This window comes from Ambystoma mexicanum, chromosome 2q (genome assembly GCF_040938575.1).
Source record: "Ambystoma mexicanum isolate Mex_15411 chromosome 2q, UKY_AmexF1_1, whole genome shotgun sequence".
In the NCBI taxonomy this organism is placed as follows: domain Eukaryota; kingdom Metazoa; phylum Chordata; class Amphibia; order Caudata; family Ambystomatidae; genus Ambystoma; species Ambystoma mexicanum.
The window spans coordinates 530,184,774-530,205,262 of NC_090924.1; the positions used below are offsets into that span (position 1 = coordinate 530,184,774).

General features: G+C 45.4%; 1 protein-coding gene across 5 annotated transcripts in view; it reads right to left on the bottom strand.

The window, feature by feature from the left end:
• ERI2 (ERI1 exoribonuclease family member 2) overlaps positions 1-20,489 on the bottom strand; it is a 282,343-nt gene that overhangs the window by 70,783 nt on the left and 191,071 nt on the right. For all 5 annotated transcript variants that reach the window (XM_069647653.1, XM_069647655.1, XM_069647657.1 and 2 more), the window contains 2 exons: positions 2,836-2,906; positions 2,672-2,752 (listed from right to left, as the gene is read on the bottom strand). In XM_069647653.1, the coding sequence (XP_069503754.1) occupies positions 2,672-2,752; positions 2,836-2,906 (152 nt within the window). The remainder of the gene's footprint in view (positions 1-2,671; positions 2,753-2,835; positions 2,907-20,489) is intronic.

Consider the following 20,489-nt stretch of genomic DNA (forward strand, 5'->3'; position numbering starts at 1 on the left):
TGTAGTCCCCACAACATGGCCGCCGGCCTGTCCTCTGGGGTCAGGACCCTGCGCTTTGGTACAATATGGATACACCAGGAGCAGCAGTAGATCCATCATGGCTGCCCGTAATAGGCATGTAATCACGATGTAGTTGCATGTCTAGTGGTCTGAGATGAGAGGCCACACACAAACAGGAAATCTTAAAATGATTTGGAACATCGCATTCTCAACAATCCGACGAAGCCTGTTTAGGGTGAAACGCATTGTGTGCTTACACTCGTGCTCTTTTTTAAAACTGAGGCCGCAGGTTACATGGCACCATTTTTGGTTTCCTTCACGTTAGGGAGAATTCTCAGAAATGTGCAAATTCCTCTCTACCTTCGAGAACCCCAGGAACTTTGCTGGATTTTAGGATTTTTAAATTTTAACCTGATGAGAGCGAGACTTTTTGCCCACTCTCTCATGTATTTTTCTGTGATTTGGTCTCTCATTTGGTTATGGAGTCTGACAAACTCGATAGGCATCATAGGTTTACATTGTGGCACACAGCACCTTCAGTGCAGTGGCACAGGATAGTCTTTCAGATTGCCCAAAGGTTTAATTACCTTCTCTTGGATAAACCACTGTTTCCAAGAGCAGTTAAGTGAAATAGACTTTACTTACATTGTAACTTTCTATACCCAACACACACCATCTTACAATAGGGTGCTGGAGGGGTTACTTAGTACCCCCCTTTGTCTAGTTTCTCATGTAAAATGTTTGTGTTACCCTTTCTATAATTAACGGCTGGTGGCAGTGGTTTACTTTTAACTACCATTGGGAGTTTTTACCGCAGGCTGCGTTCGCAGCTGCAGTAAAGCACCCTTGGGTGCCATTTTTGTCAAAATGGCCCCTATCTTCTTTTTGTGCCATTTCTTACTGGAAAGTTCCTTCATGAGATTTACTCTGTGTGCCAAACCAGGTTTGGTCCCTTTGTTCGCTTCGTCTTTGGCAGGGGCAGGAAGTGAGGGAGGTGCCCGAAACCCCCTGTGCTTAATCACCTTGGTTACAGGAATGCACCCAAAGGTCATAGGCCGGCTGGCTGTCCTTGGAGGAATGGGAGAAACCTGCATAAAGGCAAGGCTTTGTGGCTTGGAAGGCAGAGTCGACCACTGGACGAAGGAATTCGAAGAAGAACTTGAAAGAGACGCCTGCTGCAACTCATGCACCGTTGGTTTGCCCGGTGAAGCCCTGCTGCTGTGCTGAAGCTCCAAATTCGCCTCGACTAGAGAAGCCCTGCAAGGACGACTTCTCCCCTTGAGTTAGTGGGACCAATCAACACCAACGTGAACTCATCTGGACATCCTCTCGGAGCTGACTGTACTGAGTGCATCACCTTTAAGTCGGACCCGAGCTGATAGAAGATCCTCCGGACTCCCAATAAGCAGGACTGACCAAGCCTAAGCTACCGCAGGGTGCTGGACTACAGATGCAAGGAAAGTCCAGAGTGGGATCCGAGAACCCGCCGTGGTGCTATTTGCTGAGACGCGAGGAGCTGAAACCTCGAAGTGCAACTAAATTGAAGTTTGCCCTTTGCTGTCCGTCCCATTGCAGTACATGAGTCCCCAGAAGTCCTCCCTCTTGTCACCACGATGGAGGCCCAGAAACAGGATCTACAGAGCTGCACAGGAACAGAAGCCAGCTGACACCATTTCTTCTAACCAAAGGTATTGTACAGTCTAAGAGCACTTACCCCTTGTTGTGTAGCCTTACTTGCTCTCAGTTGAGACTTGTCTTGGTTGGTTTTGTAGAGTTGCTTGCATTTTCTACTCCTCACAAGCCTAACAGCTTGTGGCCCTACATTGATTCTACTTTTTCTGCAAAGACTTGTCTTGCACAATGTTTTACTTTTACTTCCCTGCAAGAAGTGCTTCAGCTCACCTAGACTTTTGCCCAATTGACATTGGCCTGGCTCCCTGAATGACTCTTCTTCCCTCTGACTGTGTATTTTGTCTTCCTTCCAGGAAGGGGTTAACTTACTTTGCATTGGGGGTTTTGAAAAGTACTTACCTGCTTCAGAATATTTGTGTGATCTCTTGTTTTATTCCAATATCCCTTTTCTTTGACCCTCACAGTATTGCTCTAAATGTACCAGTGATATATTAATGACCATCTTGTCCGAGCTATTTAAGTCACCTGCGGGTGTAGGAAGTCTATGTGCCATCCCAAATGGGTACTTGCTGATTTAAAGAAACTAAGTGTGTATTTTGAAGTGTATTTGTGTGTTATTATATTGCTCCCTTCTGAAGAAGGCTTATTCAAACTGACTGTTAAATTAATAATTGTTTAAATTAATATTGTTTAATCAAGAAACCTTGAGTGTAAGTGTTGAACTGAATGCTGGTCACTGTGAATCTCTGTGCAACTCCCTACTGCTCACACTGATCCCTCTTGAGATAAGCCTGGCTGTTCAGCCACACTACCAACTGTGTAGTTCAGACTTATACCAAAGGTTGGGTCCCTATTGCCAGGAGGTCATGGTTGTTGCAGTGCACCCAAAGAGTACTGCTCCAAATCTTGTCTAACACTTCAGTTAGCCAAATTTTTTACAATCTGCAGGACAGACACTGCCCACTTCCATCGCTATTCCAAGCAAAAATACATAGTGAAGTGCATGGCCTCAATGACAGGATTGTGGTTCGGTACTTACTTATTTCCTGGCCATAGTGTTTAGTGTCTTTCCAGCATGTAGACTCAAAATCAATGATAATTAAGTAGTCAAAAAACTGTTCTGTGTTAAATAAGAAGAAAAAAAAGCATTAGATCATTATCACAAAGATTGATCTGATTTAGTAGAAAATTAGAGCTACTCACTGGATTTGGGCTTTGCTAGATTCTTGCTGCTTAACAAGGTGACAGAACTTCGGCGGATTAATCCAAGCTGTCTAAACCGGGGGAAAAAACAAAAGATTTGAAAAAACACACACACACACACACACACACGTCTCGAGATGCTTCAGAACAAAAAAATATAACAATTAAAGTTAGTCTGAATGAATGACAAGGAAACGTTATTGTTAAAAAGACAACAAAAGCAGGGCACAAAGGGACAGAGTGACCTGGGTAACAATTTTCGCATTTAAAGGTTCCAATGGCAGCACAGAGTTTTAAATTCATGATAGTCCCCCTTTCCTTTTGGCAGCAATAGTAGTGGAGCCATGAGAACAAGCAATGCAGGCAGACCTATTGAAATGGAAAGCTGCATACGGCTGGAAGCCATTCACCAACAGTCATGAAGGTACCAGTCCAAATCAAACAATTGGATAATAATGAAGAACGACGTGAACATAACATTACAAAGGATGATAAAAACAAGGGAAACATGGAAAAAACTAATAAACCGCAAACCCTAGTATTAAATGGCAGCGCCAATATTAAATGCAAACAAAATTATATAATGCATAGAACCATATAACTCATCGGCAGAAGGAGTGTAAATGACCGCAGCAGCAGAAATATTAATGTACAAATGTACACATTAAAGTTCAAGTGCTTACAGCTGGCAATCTGTAAAAGTGCGAGTGCATGGATAACTAATAAAGTCACCGATATGCATAAATAGAGCTACAAGAAAAAGATGTTGAAAATTGTGATGCTAAAAATAGCCACATCATAAAGTGTTAGTGCACAACTGCCAATGAATTACAGTACGTATGCAACAAAAAGGACTGCCACCTGGATAAGTTAAAATGCATAACGTGACGACAATGGAATAAAACCAAATGTCGAGATCCAACATGTGCAAAAAATGCCCAACAAACTAGGCACTAGGACTCCTGCTAGTGAGTGTTGTTGGAGGGTTGTCAACCCCCGCCCCCTGCCCCCCAGGCAACCAGGGTCAGGATTGGGTAGCGGCTGACTTTCCTTGGCCATATGGGTAGAGAGTATCCCCGTAGATGGAGTGATGACATCACTAGATTCATCACACCACATAAAAGCCCAAACTGTTGGCTCTGCCAATGCTTGCTTCATCTAGCATGGGGAAAGTCCAATTATATTGAGATTCTGGCAGCAAATAGAAATACAACAAGCAAGATGTCAAAGGATCATATAGAGCCCATTCCCCTGGTAGGATTTTTGGGCTACACTCATCAAGAGGTGGCCAGCCGTGTACATTAGCTGGGCTGTCTACTTGTGCGAGCATTACATTCTGTCATTATGGGGAGAGGTCACTTGCTGAGAAGTCTGGCTGAAGAGCATAGTATTAATTCAACAACTGCACTGGCAAACCCCAGAGATATCTGGACAGCCTATGAAAAGTATCTTGTTACCAGAAAAGAGGAAGTGATAACTGAATCGTTTATCTGATAATAACTGACATACATGAGATTCCAAGATGGCCAATGAGACAATGTAGACGTGTCGACAGCTGCTCCCGAGCCCAGGCCCAACTACCACCCCCAGACGGCTGGAGGCAAGGCGAGGAAGCAGAGGGGACCCCCGGAGAGGACTGACAAGTCCTGGAGTGCGGTGAAAGCGAGGGGAGGAAGCAAGGGTGCAGCGGCCTCATCAACCAGTGCGACCGGGAGGAGCAGCACCCGACTGAAGGGGGAGAAGGCACAGCAGCCGCGGGAGCCAAAGCGGCCGCAGGAGCTAAAGTGGCTGGCAAGAGGAGTGAGCGACCAAGCCCACAGAGGAGAGGAGAGCAGACGCCACTGGGCTCGGTGCTGCGAGGAGGCAGCGTTCCTGACATGGCGGCTCCACCAAATGCGCAGGAGAAGCACTGAGGCGCACGCCAGCAGCAGGCTGCATAGGGGACAAAGGCGGACCGTTCTCCCACGGAGAGAGCACAGGAGGAAGGAGCGGGACCAAACCGGCACCAAAGTAAGAAGGGCAAATGCGATGGGGCTGAGGAAGGCCCCTAAAACAGACTATAAAGGTTGTGAGTCGGGGGTCCAGCCCCCGGCCAGGATCTAGGGGGACACAGTGGAATAGCGCCCTGGATAAGGAGTTGGCAGAGCAGACAGGTGTCCCCGACTTGACCACCACACGCTACCAACAGGGGGGGGGGGGACGACATTGAAGTGAAGGAGATTGAAGGACTACAGTATCAGGGTCTGGGACAGGCCTGGGCCCCAAGTGCGAAGACCTCTCAGGCCATCGGGGATGGGAGGGAACCCTCGCTCACCAACGCTACAGGGGAAGAAAAGGGGCAGGAAGAAGATACAGAAGCCCACTAGCCAAGCACCACTGGGCATGGCAGGTTCGAGAACAGGAGGACATAACTTACCGGGGAAACTAGTGGCCGGGCCCAGGACGGCGTAGGCCCGCGGGCCCTAGTGATCTGAAGGAAGCTAGTGGACATCACGTGCTATGCTGAGACACTGAGGCCCGTAACAAGCAGCCCAGCGTGAGGGCGACACCCAGGGGTTAATGCAAAAGGGCGGGTGGGGGAGGCCCCCATTCCTAAGAAGAGCAATAACTGACCACTCTATAAGGAAAGCACAAGTAAGCAAGGGCAGAGCCGAGGGACATAAATGACATCCAAGTCAAAAGGGCAGAGTCACAAAAGCGTCTCTCCCCACGGGGGGCACACCGAGCACCCTCCCCACAATGTGGCCAGCCCTGGAAGCTAGAGACCAGGGAAAGACCTACCGACCACTCTAAAGAACGTAAGGACCCCGAGGCAGAAGAGCTCATGGCACCTATGACAAGACAGGACTTTCGGGGAAAAATGCAGTCCCTCCAGGCAACCCTAGCCAAAACCTTTCAAGAACAATTTCAGCTAATGCTGACCCATCTAAACTCAGCACTAGGGGAAATGAGGCAGGAGATGGGCCAACTAGGGGAACGAGCGGACATACTCGAAAGAGGCCTGCAGGAGGTGGATAAAGAGGCCACGGCTAACAGCGAGGCCATAGAACGCCTAAACGTAGCAACGCAAAACCTGGAGCTACAACTAGAGAATATGGAGACCCGTTCACAGAGAATCAATATAAGAATAAAGCATTTGCCAGAGTCGGTGCAGGATAGGGAATTGAAGGAGGAGACAGGAGCTTTGTGGACCTGCTGGGAGGATTAGACCCATAGACAATCGAACTGGATCGAATCCATAGGGTGGGCCAACATAAAGGCCCCAACCCAAGGCCCAGGGATGTCCGGGCAGCATTTTCAAGTTATAGCCAGAAAGAAGCAGTCCCGAGGGCGGCTAGGCTACAGGAGCCGGTGCTTTATAAGGGCAAACAGATTTCGCTATACCAAGACTTGGCGAACAGTACATTAATCAAGCTTCGACACATGAGCCCAACTGTCAAGGAACTGGTCAAAAAGGAGGATCAAGTACAAGCTGACTTTCCCATTTGGACTGATGTTCGAGTGGGAAGGGGCTCAAAAGCGAGGAACCACCCCTCAAGTAGGCAGCAGACATTACACCTGGACATAGGAAACGAGCAGCTGGGAGAGGGCCTCCCCTCCCCCCACTGGAGAACAGAACAAGGCCTAGACCATGGTAGTAGTCGACGGCGGGGGAAAGGCGTAGAAGGAGGGCGACATTAAGAGGCACAAACCCAAAAGGGGAAGAGGAGGCAGGGGCAATGAGGGGTCACAGAGGCGAAGCAGAGACTTTGCGCCTTGAAAAACTTGTGAATAGGCACGTTTTAAATGCCATATCATATCACAAGCACAAGTAGATATGGGGGTGATGGACAAACGGGCACAAGTAGGGGCACAGGGAGTACAAACATGTTGGAATCGGAAAGGGCGGATGAACCCGGTGGTGCGGGGGCGGGGGGGTGTGAGGGGAGGAGAAGGAGAAGTTGGGATCATCCCGAAGTTGGGGCCTGTGGGGTGGGAGGAGAGGTGTGGGGGAGAAGGAAGAAGACAGGGGGGAGGGGGATAGTCAGCCAGAGGGAGCACCCCAGAGGGGAGGCAATCTTACAACAAAAGGGACATAAGGCCAAGGACTCAAGGCGCCAGGACCAATAATAAAGGAGGAGGAAAAGGAGTGGATCAAGGGAGAGGGATAAAGGGGAAGAGACTATGAGCAGATAAAGTATCTGCAAATTCAAGTGGATGACCCATAACGTGAGAGGGCTCAACACCCCTCTCAAAAGGAAAAAGTTTGAGAGATTTAGATGTCCTGGCTCTGCAGGAAACTCCCCTTCTAAAAAAGGACGAGAGGTGGCTCAGACTTGGAGGCTTTTCCCAAAATGTTTGCGTCAGGCCCGACGAGGTGTACCACTGGCCATTAAGACTAGCATGGACTTCAGAGTCTCAGAGATCCACAGGGATAAGGATGGGAGATATATATTGGCAAAAGGAGAATAGCCTATAGTGTGGCATCAGTACGTGCACCCAACTGGTCAGGAACTCTTTATGGAGGGGTTTCCTGGATAATTTTTTTTTTTTTTTTAAATACACGTTTAGCCTCACAGCTTTATGTATGCAAGACAAACTACAACAAACAGTAAATCATTTTAAAATCATGATCCACTAAAACCGACGAAATTCTAAAACCAAATTTAATTTCCTAGTTAATCAAATAACTATTCAATTACTCCAATTGATGCATTTAAAATAGCAATACACTTACAGTAAAATTGAACCATAAAACATAAAATTCATGTTTTCACCTTGCATAAAATGTAACCATATCATGGATAAATCATTGCAGACAAACTTGTTTTCATAGGATTTCAAATAATGTGATCTCAGGTTAGACTACTAAATTCTGCAAATAAATGTTCAAGAGTTTCGAGTGTGGGTTCACCACATAGGCGACAATATAGTGTGGCGTAAAATACCTAGTTTTGCACCTTTAACTTCAAGTACATCACAAACATAACATTTTAGTAACATGTATTGACGAATAATCGGAGGACAAGGATGCCATGATGTATATCAGTTTAGTAACACGTTCCATTCTATACTGAATATACATACTACTATTTCTTAACGTGGACAGCTGCATCATATATTGGTTACTAGAATGCTCACTTATCGTAAGTCTCAGCCATTTTTTTAAACACATGTAAAAACCTAGCTGTAATGCAATCATTCCTCAGCCTCAGCCCAAGTCTTGTAAAGACAAGATTTGACCTAATGTGCCGATATTGTAGCAATGGTCAGTCAAAAGAAATGCCTGAATGTAACAAACATTGATTGTGGCATTATCCAGGTGTTTCAGTTTTTCATAGCACATTATTGTTGTGTACTTTTATTTATTTATTTATTTATTCGGATTTATTTAAAGCGCACGTCAGCCCGGGGGCATCGTGGCGCTGTTACATGAATACATACATAGTCTGGTTACAATGGAAGGAAGATGGTTACAAAGCAATTTTCATTACAGGAAGCATTTTGTGTCGAACACTTTTCGTATCAGATGTGTGCGAGCTGAAGTGGGTGAAGGGAAGGTGGAGTTAGCTGAATAGCGTGGTTTTGAGGGATTTGCGAAAGAGATACAGAGATACATTAAACTCTGCTTCTATCCCATTGAGTATGAATTCTAATAGGTATTCAACACAATTTGTTAGCCGAAACAATTCACGCAAAATCTTTGTTTACAAATGTGTTCAGTTCATCTAGGTAATTGTGGCCTCAGATTTCAATTCCATAATGAAGTAAAGGGGCTATTCTAGAGGTATATAACGAATGGCCCATGTTTTTACCTATGAATATGCTAATTGTGTTTACAGCCATCATACATTTTGGTTTTGATTTCATTCCAATGGTATTGCCACCCAGGTATTTGTATATCTTAACTTGCTCAATAGCAAGATCTGCATAAGTCCACCTTACAGGTTTTCGCATAGTTCTTTGCTCTGGAAAAAAAAAACATAATTTTGCTTTTTTCTGTATTTACACTCCGGTTATTTATACCTGATTACACAGAGCATTAATAAAGTCTGCAGCCCACTCGGGCTATGGTTTAACAGTATTAAGTCATCTGCGTAGGTGTTATGCTTGATTTATGCTTGATCCAAAATGGCGTGGGTGCGCAATGCATTCTGGAAGCGCTCAGAGCCATGTTGGACATTTACTTCATACCGCAGTGAAACGCTGCACACATTTTGCTGAGTGTTAGATTCACAGTGCTGAGACAAACATGCTTTTCCAAACCTGGTATGCGGTCAAGGCCATTTCTGCTGGGAAAGCGAACGTTGTTATGGCTTGCTACTGTTCTCTGTGGAGCGTGTTTTTAGAGAAGGGAGGCACTGCGCTTCTTGGAGGAAGCTCTCGATTGACCCAGCTGGCAACCGACGGCTGTTCCTCAACTGCGCAAGTGCAATTTCCAGAATGTTCGAGAATTAACTCCCCTTTGTGGAGTGTGTATATATGCGGAAACCCGGAGGTGGTCAGGTGAGACTTCAGCCGGAGAAGGGCACTTACGTCCGGCCTTGCTGTGAGCTGTGATGCTCTCGGCCTGGCTGTTCCCGGGGTCTTCCAGCCGCTTCTGGACGAGATGAGGAATCCTGTTACGCTCACGGTGATGTATTTCTTTTTGACTTCTTTACTTCTTCTGTGATCTATGTCCTTATTATTTTTATGAGTTATTTCTATGTACTTGTAATCTTTGAATAAATAGCTGTAAAGAGCCGATTATCTTCTAAAGAGTGTGTGGCTGTGAGTTATTGTGTCTGTCTGTTTATGGTTCAAAGTATTTTCTCTATAATTGCATTGGTGATTTATGGTTGTTCCGTGCACTTTTCGGGGGAAGAGCAATACAGTAGGAAAGCAAATTTACAGTCATAGTGCTTACTTTGACTGGATTAATATGCAGGCGAGAAAAATGGCTATTCAGATCCGCCAGATTCAGGTTAAAAAGTGCAGCTGCTATGATGCATCCCTGTTCTACGCCCCGGTAGGTGGGGATCAATTGTGAAAGTCTCCCTTTCCCATCCAGGCGCGCACACACACCGACACTGACACTGACGTATCTGTATATAGAAGCATTCATATTCTTAAAAGCCCTAGAGGAATATTGCATGCTAAAAGTTTACGCCACAGTTCGTGGCGATTCACAGAATCAAACGCCGCTTGAAAATCAATGTATGCACAGTAAATGTTTGTTCTGCGCCTTTTCCGTGAGTGCTCAACAGCAGATGTTAGCAGTAGTATATTTTGAGTGGTATTAGATTTGGATCTAAAGCCTGTCCGATTAGGGGCCAGAATATGGTTGATGCCAATCCACAAATTCAGTTCTTCTAATAGAACTCTTGCAAAGATTTTTGCAGGGATGTCAAGCATCGCTATCATGCGATAATTCGAAGGGAGATTTCAGGCACCTTTTTTGTAAACCGGGAGGATGTTACTTTTACGCCAAGTGTCAGAGTTGGCCATGGTGGCCAATTTAATTAAATAGGATATGCAGCGCATGCAACCATGTTGCCGCAGTTAACGTAAGTAGGTTATTGCAAACGCTGTCTGGGCCTGCTGCCCGTGAGTTGTTAAGATGTTCTATAATTCCTACAATGTCAAGAATGGAGGATTTACACATCCAGGAATTTACAGGTAGCTCTACCAATTCTTCCCTAAAAAAAACAAAAAACGATAGATCTCATTTCTTCGTTCCACGTATTATATTCCAAATTCCTGTATTATTACGTTGTCTCGGTAGGCTAGCAATTTCCATCCAGATTTCTTTCGCACAATTCTTTTTATGGGCCTTTACCCATAATACGAATTTTTAATACATTTAATATAGCTGCTAATCGCACTCTAATCCTTACTTCCCAATGCAGGATGTATCGCATTAGAGATTTGTAGTCTCATTTGTTTTTTCGCCTCCATTATCTTCATCTTGTAATTGCTGACAGTTTATCACTTTGTTCGACCATTCATATGGAGTTTTATATGTGCGCTTAGTCTGCATTTTTTCTCTTATTTTTCTCATAAGCCGAGCAAAGGCCAAAGCTAGCTCGGGCTCTAAAGTAGTTTTTAATATGCCATACTGCATAATGAATGTAGGAACTAATTCTAATACCACATGATTTGACTTTGTCAGGTTTTTTGCGTTCCAGTGGATTCGATTATTTCCTTCCTTTAACTAGAAATTCCCATTTCGGTCATACTCGTGAAGAGCAGACTGGGATTGCAGAGTGTTTCGAAGGAGACTGAGCAGAAAGTGGTCGCTCTCTTCACGTGGGACTATCGCCATATCCGCGATATGAGAGAGACCAATGCTATTTACAAAGATGTAATCTATGGTGTTTGCCCTCTTATTGGTAACTCAAGTAAAGGCCATCTGATCGCTCGAGCAATATCCATTTAGCCTTGTAAATCCAGATTGATTTAATATCCTAGCCCAGGGTCTGCCTTGGCGATTAGTTGCCATTAGATTAGCTGGTGCGGACGATACCAGTTCATTGACGTCAAGTTTCCCAATATCTATAGCTGCATTAAAGTCACCCATGAACCATATTTGGTGAATCAGAGTACATTTTCCAATTTTGCAACCACTTTCACATTTACTGCAGTTATCTTGAAATTAGGGGGGGGGTCATATATATTTACTAAAAGTACATGCAGCTGATAGGTTAAGATTACAGCCTGGATAGTTTTAGTAGTCTGTTAGGACCCCAATCTGCCGTGGCTGTTTCACCGATATCAGTAAGCCTCCTTTGGGGTGACCTCTCAGGCCTTTCGTAGCAGGCTGTTGTACAGTAGTACGCCCATCAAATTTTACTTCTTCCAGCCATGTTTCTTGGGAGTGCTATTATGGAAAATCTGGAAGATCTGTTATGAATCCATCCTCTCCAAATGGGTGTGCGAAACCACGGATGTCCCATGAATAAACTTGACTAATGTCATAGCGGCTGCGAGCTAAAATGTCTGATGGCAACCATTGCCAATATCCATCATTACGATTATCTATGACAGTTTCTTTTAATAAATGAGCAGGATTATTTGCACATTTCCCAATTTCCTTCTCAGTTAATCTAGATCCGCTCTCACGCTCACCAATGCGGTCTACTTCTTGCCTAACAGATTGGATGGATTTCCTCAGAGCTATATTGGGACCAATAGTAACTGGCGATATAGTTTGATTTCCAACCTTATTAGAGACTCTAGTGCTCATACATGATTTAATTTGAGGTAGCATCACAATTTTACAGGTATATCCTGCCTTATAAAGTTTGTCTTCATATCTAATCATGAAGTCAAGCGTTGCCTCATGTGTAAACCAAATATTGGTAATAAAGTCATGTGCATGTTCAACTTGATAGACAATCTTAATGTCTTCAGTAGATGAACAAGTTACTTTCTTACCTGGTAACATTCTTTCGATGGGATGGTCCGACGACGTATTCCATATCTATGACATGTAATCAGCACAGCTGTGGTGATTACATGTCATAGATATGGAATACGTCGGAGGACCCAATCCCCTCGAAATAACCCTTAGTGGAACCACTCCATGAAAGATACTGAGGACAGACACTCTGTTTAGAGTTGGTAGTGTCGCTATAAGAGAGACAGGCTGCAATTGTAAAGCCTTATAGGCATCAAAGGTGGTGTTTCAGCTAAGCTAAGAATGGGCAAACTAGGGGTCACTATATTAGTAGCCCACATGTCTGAGATCTTCGTTTGTGTTCACGAGGGAATTGTATTCATATATTTACATGCTATTATAGGCTCATCTGCTATGTTATTTCTACTTGCACTTGCTTATTAGCTCGACAGCTTGACCACCTTATTTATTAATGTTTCTGTATCAGTTAAGAGTCTGGGTACTTCAGAAGCAGTTGGGACGAGACTGCTACCCCTATCAGATATTGGGGTAGCAAGTTCACTAATTAAATTAGTTTGTTCAATCACATTGTAATGACAGGAATTCCTTTTAACTACACCTTTCGCCTTGTGCGTGCTCAAGCATTTAGAATACATAAGTGCTTGATAGGCTGGTTTCTTTTTTGCCTTGCCACCATTACATTACTTTACTTGTAATGAGCACTATGGACCCAGAGGCATAAAGGCACGGACATTGATACAGACAAACATAAAACAAAGATAGAGAAGTAAAACCAGGTAGAAGTGGCAGAAATGTAGAGGTCGAAGCCTGAGTTTAAGAGAATAACAGGGTTTTTAAGTCTTACTTAAATACTTTCAAAGAGCTTTGGCTTCCTAGTGCTGCCAGAAGCCGATTCCAGAGCTTGAGAGCCATCAAGAAAAATGCTCCATTGTCAGCTTTTTTTGTTCTACTACGAGGGAGGAACACATGGTTCTGACCGCTAGACCTCAGGGCCCTACCATTGACTTTCTCAATGATATGCACCTGCAGGTTGGAAGGCTTATGGCCAAGCCTGCACTTTAAAGTTATAACCAATAACCTGAACTTGGCCCGTGCCTCGACCGGTAGCCAATGGAGGGAACGCCTAGCCTTGGATGATTTCGGCGGGACAGACCAACAACAACTCTGACTGCCCAATTTTGTACTATATGGAGTCTGTATACATCCCGCTACAGAGACAGACCAGGAGACTACTACAATAGTCCATTTTGGCACCTATTATGGCTCTTGCAATAGTTTCCGAGTTTGCCGGAGTAATAAGAGGTCTGAGGTGCAAAAGCAATTTGACGTAGTAAACCGAGGCAAAAACCACACTGGTTACATGAGTTCTCATGTAAAGTGACTGGTCAAGGACCACACCCAAGATCTTTATTTTCGATAGGTTGGCGGATGACAATATCACCCCCCCTCAAAGGTCTGTAGGCAGGCGGCCAACCTAAATAGGGAGGAGGTTGGGTGGCCCACAATCATTAATTCTGTCTTCCCTTTATTCAATGCAAGGTTGTCATCAAGCATCCACTTCTCTAGGACATTGAAGACTATTTAGATCCTGTTCGTCCCACGAGGGACACCCTGAGAGGGGGACACGAGTGTCGTCAGCATAGTTCAAGAACATGACCCCTTCAAGCTCTAAAACAGAACAAAGGGGCCATGAAGATGTTATACAGGCAAGGGGATGTGCTAGCCCGCTGTGGTACCCCGAAGAGGACAGGTATAGGGGTGGCCTCTGCATCATCAGAACAAACTTTGCTAGGTCTATTCTCTGAGAAAAAATGCAATCCAGGAGACCGCCGTAGATACCAAGATGGAGTGTTCGACCAAGTCGGCAACCCCATCAAGTATAGCTAAGAGGGTTATCCCTTGGTAGACACGTTTTTTTCAAAATAGGTGTAACCATAGTTTAAGGTCATCAGGGACCTTGCCCTCATACAGTGAGGCATTCACAAACGTGCACATTGCCTTTATGAGGGATGGAGGGCACGTTTCTATAATCAGAGAGGAGAAGAATCACCTCTACAGCGGGTCGCCTTGAGCTGTTCAATGACTTTCTTCAAGGTCTCCTCAGATATTGGTTGAAACTTAAATTGTCCAACAGCTGGGTTACTCTCAGGTTCTGTTTGCACTGTACCCAGATCACTAGCCCACTCCTCACCTGAGGTTTCCGTATGGAATTCCTATGTCCTTTCTCCTTTCTCTCCAGGCAACAGATTTCTTCATAAAGTTTTCACATACAAGCTTACCCCAATGTTTGATGTAAATGGAAAATCATTGATTTGTGATAAAGTGGAGCCAGCTGTGGTTGTATAAAAACACTGATGTTATGTACATGTTAAAACATGTGTGACAAATACTCCAATCTCTTTACTCCTAGATTCCTGTAGAGAGGGGTAATCAGTGCTTAATTTGTGGGGGTGGTTGCCGGTGCCCAACACCGGCACTCTTTTTTGGGCACCGGAACTCATGCAGGGCCAGAGCACGTGCAATTGCTTTGTTTGTTCTTCCACTTCGCTTTGCTTCGATTATAAATCATTGGGATTTGTCATTCTGATCTCGATCTCTCTCGTGCTTGCAGGTTGCAGGCCATGGCTGGCTGAGCCTGGGAGGGGCCAGCAATAGCAATGAAGAACAAACGGTTACAAACAACAGCCAATGAAAACTACCATTCTGTTGTTACTATGCAGTATTTGATACATTCTGTATAGTAACACAGAATGTGCAGTTTTCATTGGCTGTTCTTCTGAGCCAGTGAAATTATATGGTGACATGTTGTTGCCACAGGAGGCATCGTGGCGCCACCTTCATTTCACGAGTTACTGTGAAGTGAAGGTGTCGAGGCGTGACGTTGTCGGTCCTGACTTGTGATAGAGAGAGCCTGCCCTGCTGCACTGCGTGGGGCAGCCTAGTTGCTTCCTGGGGCCCCCTCTGCCTGCTTTTTCATTTGTGTAGGTGCCAGTGTGCGCACCAGCCCCCTCCCCCCCCCCCCCTGAGGCCCCAACAGGAGACCAAGTCCCAGCCAGGCAAAGCAGGTAAGTCACTTGTTGTTGTGTGTGGTGCAGCCTGAGCCTGACACAGTCAAGTGATCAGGCAAGGAAGGCCCAGGTCAGGGCCCGGGCGGCGGCACGGTCCCCTGGTCGTGTCCTGACTGCCCAGGAGTCAGGACCCCACCAGGGGCTGTCCGCGCCCGGCCTTCCGTCTGTGTGACCTGTGTGCAATGTGCTGCTGACTGCAGTCAGTGCCAGGCCCAGGCCGATTTCTGTGACCAGGGGCTGCCGGCTGCCGTAGACTGATTCAGATGACTCTGCAGCGGGTGGCCGGGCCTGTGGATTGTGCCCAAAAGTATGTTTTTTACTTTTTTCTTTGAAAACCTGACCTTCCGTGGGGCCGCCCCACGGAAGGTAGGTTTTAAAAGAAAGAACTTATTTTGAGTGGCGGCTATAGCCCATCACTTTGAAAGTGATAGGCCCCAGCTGCCCAAATATGTTTTTTCTTTTAAAATCTTACCTTCCGTGGGGCCGCTGCGCTGCGCACCTATTTTTGTCATCATCAGGCTCAGCATGGCCGTGGCGATTTGTGGCCCCACGGAAGGTAGCCTAAGTGATTGAAGCAGGCAGGGCAAAGCCCAGGACCGGGCGAGGCACGGGCAGCAGCGTGGTCCCACTAGTGTCTGTCACAAAAAAGGAATGAATTGTCATTTGCAACTTTGTCCACTTTTTCATTGGTGCCGAACCCGACTCGAGACAATTGTATGCCCATGTCCGACCCTGCGACCCTGGATAGCATTCATCTAAGCGAAATATGAACTGTGAATTTTTGCCTGGGTGTTTCCGTTCTTCCTTTTAATGTTATCGGCCTCATTAGTTCACAAACTAGCTTCAGCGAGGGGACCCGGAACGGTGCACGTATTGGGCTGAAACTGAACCGACTGCACTTCGCAAGAAAAGCCCACGCAAAGACAAACTTCTGAAATGCCATTTCAGGCTTAAAGATACACACATGTAAACTAGACTGGGATAAACATGGTGCACGTGCCCACTAATCTGTCGTCATAAATAAAAGCACTAGTTGAGTATTCGTGTATAATTCTCAACCGTCTTTTGCTGTCATTTTTTTACATAATTCCAGCACATGTTTTCTATCCTGATGTGTGGTTTATACACCATATGTGGCCCCTTAACCTGGGTACAATACACTCTGAGCATGTGCTCCGAATGAGAACAGATGCAATCCTCAGATAGGAATCCTCAAATAGGGAGGTGGGTGTCTGTTACACCCCGCCGTTTAGTGAAGTATGTCAAGAACATGTCAGTGGGAAGGAGATATCCGAATATGCATTCTGCTCTGGCTCCTGAATATTGGGGGACAAAACATATTTCGTTTTTTAATATGTGTAAAGGTGGAAAGAGGCCCTAAAGCAGAAGTAGCACAGGCCGTTGATTTCACATCAATGTCTTGCAGAAATGACTTTTTCCAAGTTATACAACACCATGCTCATGCTTGAAGAAAGGGTGAAGGGGGATGCATTTATGAGATGTGATGACTGATAAGGCCTTGAGAGTAAATTGATTACACAAAACACCTGGATGAGGTGACTGAAGAACGGGCTGAGGGTAGGGTGCTCTTACGGGAGGTAACAGATTAACAATACTTGGTGTACTTCAACAGACTGTCAGATGGGGCAGAAGGGGTAAAGACAAATACAGTGCAACAGTGACTGAAACAGAATGCTTTTTTATTTATTTGCATTTTTAAAGCGCTCACACAGCCCGGGAGCATCGAGGTGCAGTTACAGGAGGAGCATGTCTTAGTTGCATATTTACTACTAGCCTGTACCAGCAGTTGCTGCAGCGCCAAACATGTGACATGGAGCAGCAGCAGTGTGATGGGCTGGTGGTGGGTTGATTTAGGTAGGTCTAGTACTGAACTGGCGCGGCCGACACGTCTGCACCGAGGGCGGCGCGCCCACGCTGAGGGCGCACCGCACCCACGCTGAGGGCGGTGCCGCACACGCACTGAGGGCGGCGCCGCGCACGCACTGAGGGCGGCGCCGCGCCCAGCATTATGGGGCCAATATTTTTTGGGCACTGGCACTTACTTTTTTACAAATTAAGCACTGGGGGTAATCAAGTCTCTGCGCATTCGCACCCAATTCTCTCCTTGAATTACGGCACTCCATTTGTTGTAAAACCCAGAGGTTTCTGTGGTCTGTATGTAATTGAAAAGGGTAGGTAGCTCCATGGAGGAGAGGTCTCCATTCCTCACATGCCTGTCGAATGGACAGAGGTTCTTTCTCCAGCACGGACTAATTCCCTTCACTTGGAGTGAGTGTTCTAGAAAAATAGGCAATAGAAAGTTCCAAATCGTCATCCTTTTGAAGCAAGACCGCCCCGATTGCCCCATCTGAGGCGCTGCTCTCCACTATGAACGGGAGGGTTTGATCTGGTTGCCTGAGAATCGGGGCCGACACAAAAGCCTCCTTGAGTTGTTTGAGTGCCTGGTCTGCATTGTGACCCCACACAAAGTTTACCCCCTTCTTGAGTAAATTGGTAATGGGGAGTACAATGTTTGAGAAGTTGGGAATAAACTTTGGTAAAAGTTTGAAAGCCCCAAAAACACCTTTGGATGTCTTTTATAAAAGTGGGAACCGTCCATTGAGTTATGGCCCCTGTCTTGGCTGGATCCATCTGGACTTGTCCTGTAGTAAGTATAAATCCCAGATAAACTGTGAATGCCTCAAAATACACATTTCTCAGGTTTAGCCAGTAATTGGTTTAGGCGTAATTGTCTTAGAACCTCTCGTACGTGTCGGTTTTCTTCTAAGTTTGCAATAAAGTATCAGTATGTCATCTAAATAAATAAATGACGACTGATGAGAGAGTAAATCGGCAAAGATCTTGCCCATAAAACGCTGGAACTGTGCTGGAGCGTTAACTAGTCCAAACGGCCTCACCCTGTATTCGTAGTGACCCAAAGGTGTTCTAAAGGCAGTCTTACACTCATCGCCTTTACAGACCCATATGAGGTGATACGCCACTTGGAGATCGAGCCTGGTAAAAATGTTCTCTCCTTGAACCACCTATATAACATCCTTCATCAGGGGCCTGGGATATCTATCCCGCACTGTAAGACTGTTTAATCCACGGAAGTATATGCAAGGCCTTCGCTCTGTCGTGTCTTTCTTGGAAATGCAAAAAGCGAGGCTCCTGACGAAGATGTGGGATTGAGATTATTTTTCTCCTTTCTCTCCAGGCACGCGTGGCCTTCTTCACTGTCTTGCTGCCCCAGGAGGCCACTTTGCCTATAAGACGATATACCCAGCATTAGGGACTTTGGGGAGTCCACCACAAACCAGGGAAAAAGCTTAGCTGAAAAAGCCCTGGATGATCTTGTAGAGAAGGCATGTTTTCGTTGAGATTGAACTTGCTGGCCTTGTAGATGTAGAGGTAGGTTCTACTACAGGTACCAGAATGCTGAAGGGCATCAGGAGAGTCCACGTGACTTAAGTAGCCTGGTAGTATGCTAACTATAAAGGCTTATGGAATGGTAGCAAGCGCTGGCGTAGATTGCACAGAGCCAGTCGTGAAACTGCGGTAGCACAGAAAACAAAAGGCAAAGTTCCGAACGCCGCGGCACCAAGTCAGAAAGGAAGCCGCGACAGAACAAGCCTTAAAGGCCGAGGGTCAGAGCAGGGTGCAGAAAAGAGCGCGGAGGAAAGTGGGCGGAGTATGGGAAAAAAGGGAAAGCAGAAGTTGGAGCAACTGATAGGAAGGCAAGGAGGAGTAACGGGCAAAGCACACGAAACAGGAGCGCCGTTTCTAAACCAACGAGCGTTAGTAAATGGGAGTTGCAACGCACCGTAATGCTCAGTCCTGGGAAGCTACAGCACTACTACACGCTCACTGCTGACCGTGAAGGAACGCCTAGTACTTCCTCATTCTGTCCCATACCCTCCATGGGCGAATCGCAAGAGTTACACATTGGTGAATTGCAGCTCCCAGAGCCCCCCCCCCCACCAGTTCCCCCCCACCAAGTCCTTTTTACCAAACATATCCCCTTTGATGCCAAGGAGCTTTTTTTGTAAGCCATCTGGTGTTTGTCCTCACATCTGACTGAGCATTGGCGATTCTGGTATTTTGGAAGTTCTTTTTGGTTTCCAAAATGGCAGATGTAAGCCTTTGCTAGGTTTTTATAAACTAAGAGGCTGGAGTTGCTTTCCAGGTATAAAAGGCTTTCTGTTTTGGAAACTCTACCATAAACCAAGGTTTACTCTTATTTCCCTCTTTTTTTTGCTTCAATGGAGCTAGGATGTTAGCGATATTAGCAAAATATGAAGCTAGGCAGGATGACAGAACCTGGAGAGGGTTAGGGTTCGAAAAACTAAGTACTATCTAGTAAGGGTTCAATATTATTCAAGGTAAGACATTTAACTTGGCTTTTAAAGTCTTGCTTGTAATTTCAAGAGACTCCGTTATGCGTGGTTTGGTAGTCGACTTGTAAGCATCAAAAAGATTAGAGTTGGTTGTTAATGTGTCTGTGGATGTACTTTGATCTAACCGTTTTGCGATTACGGTTGATACTTTTATGCAATAGCAACGATTGCACATCAGGTTTTTTTTCTAAATTCTCGCAGTTCGCAACCAATGTAGATAGGTTGTCAAGAGCCCAAGACATGTCAATATCGCGCAGGCTTTTATTAAGTGAATCACCATGGGCGATTGATTCTGCTAATGGGATGACATATTTGGGCTTATTTATCTCCATGTTATCCATCACTTCTTTATCGACAGCCTCTCCAATTACTGGACTTGGGGATTTCATATTCTGGTCAAAGAATACACTCTGGTCCATATCAATAGGTCTCAGGGTAGAAGAAATCTCTCTTACATCTCCCAAGTATTCAATTGCAGACACATCCATCATAAGCTCTAGGGTATTTATAGGATTTGGTGGTACTTTAGAACCATCATAAATAGATACATGCACCACTGCAGTTACAATTGGCATATTATCTATTATACCTACAGATGAATTCTGCATGCAACAGTCAGATACTAGCAGCTTATTGCGCCTGGTGAGGTCCATTTCTTTCTGTCATTAATCTAATTGCACCCTGTGCACATACTTCTGGGCTAGGCAGTGTGATTACATTTTCTAAGAATTTAGTTCCAATGCAACCTAGAGAGATGGAGAGCCCTTCAATAATTTCCTTAACTGCAGCCTCTTCCTCTACACATTCGAG